We start from the raw sequence: 6,000 nt of genomic DNA on the forward strand, positions 1-6,000 counted from the left end.
CGGCGTAAGTCACTAGTGTATCTTGATATAATTAAATAAAGGAAATAATGTTCAGAACTGTTTTTCTGTAGAAAAACAGTAGAAACTCTTTAGTCCACAAAATTCTGTTAGTTTTGAACTATTGCATAAAAAATGACTGCTCCTTAATTGTGGAAAAGACTGATTTAAAAGTCACAAAAATGCCTGAGAGAGCCAGCTCCAAGATAGACCTCCCCAAGATAGGCCTGTTCCTGAAGGACTGGACCCTGTGGAAGGGACTGTGAAGAACTGCAGCTCATAGGAAATACCCACATTGGAACTTTCTCCCATGGGGGGCACCCCACAGTGAAACAGGAAAAGAGTGTGAGGAGAAAGGAGCAGCAAAGCCAAAGCAATATGGGCTGACTACAAATCCCATCCCCCTGCACCACGTGCAAGGAAGTAGAGGAGTGAGAAGTTGAACCTGAGAAGAAACGGGCTTAGGAAAGTTGTTTTTAATTCTATTTCTTGCTATCCTTCTGTGTTATTAATTGGCAATACTCAAAATTAATCTTCATCAAGTCTATTTTGCTTATAACATTAATAGGTGAGTTTTATTAATTGCCCTCCTGACCTTTATCTCAATCCACAAATTCTTTTCATCTTATTTGCTCCCCCACTCTGAGGAGAAGGGAGAGAGCTGCTGGGTGGGTGGGTGGATGGCAGCCAAGCCAGGCTAACCCATGACACAATGGTACAGCTATAAAATGAGGCAATACAGAAATTGACTGACTTCTAAAAGTCTGTTCCACCAGTTGCTGTGTCTGAAGAGCTGAGCCACATCAAAAGTTTCTATCAACAAGATATAAGGCTTGATATGAAGTAAAGCTCCTTTCACCCTTTTTCTCTTAGGGCCTGTTCATATTATTTGGAACTTCAGATGTTTGCAGTGAGCTTTAAAATGCCTGTGTAGAAATTTGCTTAGCAAAAGCTGCTTCTCTGAGCAGAGACCTTGCCTGCAGGTGAAACACACTGCCCTGTTGGAAATACACCTCAGTATGCTGGATTGAGGGGACACTTACCTGGCTGAGAGAATCTCTGCACCAGTGTGGGCTGTGGCTCAGAGATCTAAATGCAGACAAGTCTCTTCAATTTCTTTTGTCTCATTTTTTCTTCCTTTGTCCCCTCCTTGGGCTATCATTTGCATTAATGGAGTTATCCGAACTCCTTGGACCTGAGTTTTGCATTTTCTGTTCACACTTCTAAAGCTGTTGCCAGGAGTCTTCAGAGTTTCCTCCAGTTTCTGTCCAGTATCGGAGACAACAGCTGTACCTGTCACAAGGTCTGGAAGATAGAACAACACCTACTAAATCTAAAAGTTTAAAAAAAGCTTCCCTTTTATCAGCCAGGCCTATAAACTTGCTTTTAGAAACCTCTGACTCTTTAGGGTTTTATTTCATTTCAGTAGAGCACTGTTTTAACGTAACCCTCACAATGCATTCAGAGGTTAGAAAGGGATAGTTTTCAATAGTACTCATACTTTCAAGGAGCAGGACTGGGAACACTGCTGTGTCTGATTTAGCTAGTATTGACTCTTTCTCAGCAAATACTCCTGCATTATCTTTTCTCCACAGATTCAGTTTGTGCTCACTATAGTGCACACACTCAGCGCAGCTGTGAAGCCCTGTGGATTCCCATTTGGCTGCCTCATGTTCCAGTCCTCCTACATGGCCACACTGGTCATCCTCTTCATCAACTTCTACATTAAGGTAAGCAGTCTTCTGAGAGCTCTCTAACAAGAATGAGGGAGATAAAACTTTTTGGGTAGCAGTCTGGGTGGACTCAGATTTAGAATGGTCATCAGTGCTTAAAATACGTTAGTCTTTAAATACGTACCTCACTTAAGACATAATTTGAGAGAGAGGGAGTTATTCAGTAGTGATCACCCCCCCTTGTTGCAGCTCAACTCTTCTGCACTTGTACAGCAAGTCAGGTACCACATTCAGTACATACGAGGTCTGAATTTGCTTTGGTGGGCAAATTTTTTGACTTTGTCCTTCTTAGGGAAAATAAACCCCACAAACAAGCAGCTCTGTCTTTGCCTTGTTTGCTTCAACATCTTTTAGCAGGGAGTGCAATGCCTGCCTGCCTGCATAAAGCTTTTTTAGTGTACAAGGCTTGAAATCTCTTTTGACATTGAGAAATATTATGGCAAGGCCGTCACCCACAACAGTGAAAAGGCTACAGTACCCTAAATGCAGTCTGAAGCAAATGGATACACATCTGCATCAACCAACAGCAGTCAAGTTCCCTTTACAGTCAACCATCAGTAGTATTGTGGCAAGCACTAAATGAATCTGAGGGTTTACTTTGGATTTTGCTTTTACAGACATACCGGAAAGCACCTTCAAGAACAGCTGTAAAGGAAACCCCTGCAACAACAGAAATCAAGAATGGTTTCCATAAGGACTACTTTGCTGCTGCCAATGGATTGCAGAATAATAAGAAGGCACAATAAGTATAGTGTTTCCTATGATTTTTTTCTAAAGAGAAAAAGAAGAAAAAAGACTGAATTGCAAGCTTTAGCTTAAAACCTATTTGATTACATTTATCAGTTCTTTGTACCAGACACTTATTAATATACTGCTATTTAGGTTTTAACAAAATGAGTAGAATTACTTGTCTTGTTAAAGATCACCATCAGAACAAAGAAAGCCAAGATCTTTCTCATATGAAAAAGAAAACCTTTCTGATCTCTAATGCTGACACAAAAACGCCTTATGGAACACTTGATGGATAAATCCATCAATGCCTTCAAAAGGTTAGGACTCTGTTCAGACTAACATGGTGAGTGCTTTCTGTGCATGCAAGAAGTCTTGAGGCAAGGCTTCACAGTGCATGCAGCACATCCAGCTAAACTGTGGCCAAGGCCAGGAAAATAAAGGAGGGGTGGGGGGAAAGCTGAGAACCGTACCTTTTCCATCATCATACGCCTCTTTTCTGCTCCTCAGCAATTCCCCAAAGCACACTCACTCCACACAGACACCAGCAAGGTACCCTTTGATCCTGTGGGAGCCCTGGGGAAGGGCATGACAGAGGGCAGAGCTCAGGTGCACCATCCCATAGTTTGCAGGCAGTTGTGCACCATACTCGCTTTACACAAGTGCAACCTAATTCAAATGCCAGGAAGGCTGGCAGAGGCTTTCTGTTTCAGGGAGCTGGGCTGGTAGCCTCTGGCACTGACTGTAATAGAATTCTGAACACAGAGCAAAACAATTCACTTCAGATGTGCTAAATTAATAGGAGTTCTAGGTTAATGGATTTTGAAAGAAATAGAGTTTTAGGAACTTAAGGAAGATAAATCCATTGAGTGTAAATGCGTGTAAAGTTAATCCTATACATATACTGCTAAGTCAAAGCAAACTGTCATGCCACATTAATAAACTGGAAGATGCAGAAAATTTTAAAAGTGAGTTCAGCAATGAGCAAAGCAGATTATACAGGACTTTCTGTGGCAGGTAGACCTTACTCAGACTGGTCTCTGGCTGGAGAAACAGATGGGAATGAGGCACAATCCTCTGGAGAGGAAGCAAAGAGATATCTGCTGTCTCCAGTTATAAAGGTGTCTTTCTCCCAACAGTCCATCACCATCTTTGTTCCTTCGGTTCACTGAATTTACCTCCATTTAAATGGTTAGAAATGAAAAATGGTCAGGGTTAACTTTTGGGTCTGCCCTCATCCTTTTCTCATTTAGCCCACTTAATTTCCTCCACTAAGAATAGACACAGACTTTTTTCCTCACGGTGAAGTAGTTCTGATCTCTTCCATAGTTATGTATAAAATCGTCTTGACTGAAACAACTTCGAGTCACTTCAGCCTAGCAAGTCTCTTGGACTGAAGCTGTTCTGTAAATGAAACATGTCCTCTCACTCCTGTCACCTTGCAGAGTTCCAGGGCAGGAGGAGGACAAAACACACACCACAGAGGGCCCATACCTAGAGGAGGCTGTCCCAAATCCTGCTGTCCAATTCTTCACCTCTACAGGTTCAGTTATCTCCTTCAGATACCCCCATTTAGATTATCTGGCACCAGGGGCTCTTGGAGACTGCAGGCATAAAGGCAGGACAAAGGTTTGTCCCGGGGAGCAGTGTGGGCACAGGGCAGCCAGCCTCACCAGGAGCAGCCCAAGAGACTACAACCATGAGGGCCCATGGATAGGAAGGAAAGGGGCTGAGGAAGTGTAGGAGAAGGACAGATGGGGTTGTCCAACAAAAGCAAGAGAAGATGGCATGAAGAAGGGTGCCTTGTGTCAGAGTTCTGCCTGAAAGTCCCATTGAATGCCATCTGTCTCCAGCCAGTTTCAGCTCCATTGCAATGTGGACAAAACTTTTCTGCTCCAGCAGAAAACTGAAAATCCCAAAATGCTACAGCAGAAGCACAGTACCTCTTATCTGCCTGAACTACATCATCGTGAAGTGGGTAACCAAAATAACTGCACTCTTCAGACACTTTTACACCACCACACCAATCCAGATCTAACTGGTGCATATTCACATTTGCTCCCCTCTTCATGAAGTATGTCACAAAACCTCACTTACTGAAAGTCTGTTTTATTTTATTTTACACTCAGTATGGGGGAAAGCAGCAAGCCAAAACAAAAAACCCAAACAAAAAAAACCCCACAAGAATCCTGCATTCACAAAACCTGGACAATGTATGCACATACTATTTTTCACTGGCCCTTCCAAAATCATTGCAGGTATTTCTGATTGATTCTGTAAAAATCCCAAGATGTTAGAAATTAGTGGGTTTGACTGAGGGTGTTTTACACAGCCCTGAGTAAAGGGAGAGCTTCAGAGACTTCTGTAGAAATCAGCTTGATACTGGAAGCCAGGATAAAGGCAGAGGAGTCTGAAAGAGCCGACAAGACAGTGAACAAGGCAATGAGCTGGACCATCTAAGGCAGGCGACAAAAGGGTTGTGTGGCCCAGCATGGATTTTAGACCGAGTGGAGTCCATAATCTTTTGATGGCTAAGCATGAATTTGACTATCAAGGTGGAAAACGTCAGCTGTGCTAAGTGTTAAAGTTTACTACGGCAATCAAACCCACAGATATTGTCTTTTGTTTTGTTGAAACCTCATTCAAAAGAAAAGGAAATAAATAAATGCCTTACTTGAAATTCAAAGGGCTGGGGAAAAAAAAAAGAAAAAGAAAAAAAAAAAAAAAAAAAAAAAAGGAACAAAGTAGAGATGGTCTCAGACCTTGCAGATCCAGATCAACCAGGAAGGCTGGAATCAGGTATGTTTAAAATTCTTCGGATATGTCTTAACATCTTCAAAATGCCGCAACTTTGAAGAAAGAGAAGTGTTGACTTTTTAAACTGATTTTCCTGTAATACATAACACTGTAAATAAAAAAATTTTACTATCAGGCTGCCTCCACTCCTCCTTAAGGCATCACATTGGGCTGGTAACTGCTTACTTAAGGCTGCTTTTGTTCTCCAAAGTTTTCCAAAGCTTTTTAGGGCATTCACATCTGATTCAAAAATAATCTCCATAACTTTGTACAACACCTTCACTGTTGTTAGTGTAAAGTTTCCATGCAGTTTTTTTGCCCATCTACCTTTAAAAACTTGGGCTTTTGAACAAAGGTAATATTGAAGTAACTTGTTTGTTCAAAGCTTGTACTTGCCCATCAAGTCTTCGTTTGATTATCAGATTGTTTTCAATTCAAACTTGATGGTAGAAAACAGAGGAGAAACAATGGAAAAATCAAAATCTCAAATCTCAAGATCTCAAAAATAAAATTTCTTTGAGATTGAAAATACACAATAGTTCTCAGCTGTTCCTAGAAACACATCTGTTTTCCAGTGCATTACTCTCTTAGACGCAGTTCTACTGCCTGCACAAGCAGGACCAGTCCCTGTGTGCTCCAGCCAACCTCAGCACGCCTTACCGAGAGCAGGGTGGGCTGTTCCCAGGCCAGGGTAAACACACACAGCTCCTCAGCCCATTTCCAGCCACAGAGGGCATGCTTTTCT

At 41.9% G+C, this 6,000-nt stretch overlaps 1 protein-coding gene across 1 annotated transcript in view; it reads left to right on the forward strand.

The window, feature by feature from the left end:
* ELOVL2 (ELOVL fatty acid elongase 2) overlaps nucleotides 1-5,390 on the forward strand; it is a 51,060-nt gene extending 45,670 nt beyond the window's left edge. The window contains exons 7-8 of the mRNA XM_066324770.1: nucleotides 1,593-1,727; nucleotides 2,348-5,390. Of these exons, the coding sequence (XP_066180867.1) occupies nucleotides 1,593-1,727; nucleotides 2,348-2,476 (264 nt within the window). The 3' untranslated portion in view covers nucleotides 2,477-5,390. The remainder of the gene's footprint in view (nucleotides 1-1,592; nucleotides 1,728-2,347) is intronic.
* Nucleotides 5,391-6,000: the final 610 nt, after the last annotated feature.

The sequence above is a fragment of the Sylvia atricapilla genome, chromosome 1, assembly GCF_009819655.1.
Source record: "Sylvia atricapilla isolate bSylAtr1 chromosome 1, bSylAtr1.pri, whole genome shotgun sequence".
Classification (NCBI taxonomy): domain Eukaryota; kingdom Metazoa; phylum Chordata; class Aves; order Passeriformes; family Sylviidae; genus Sylvia; species Sylvia atricapilla.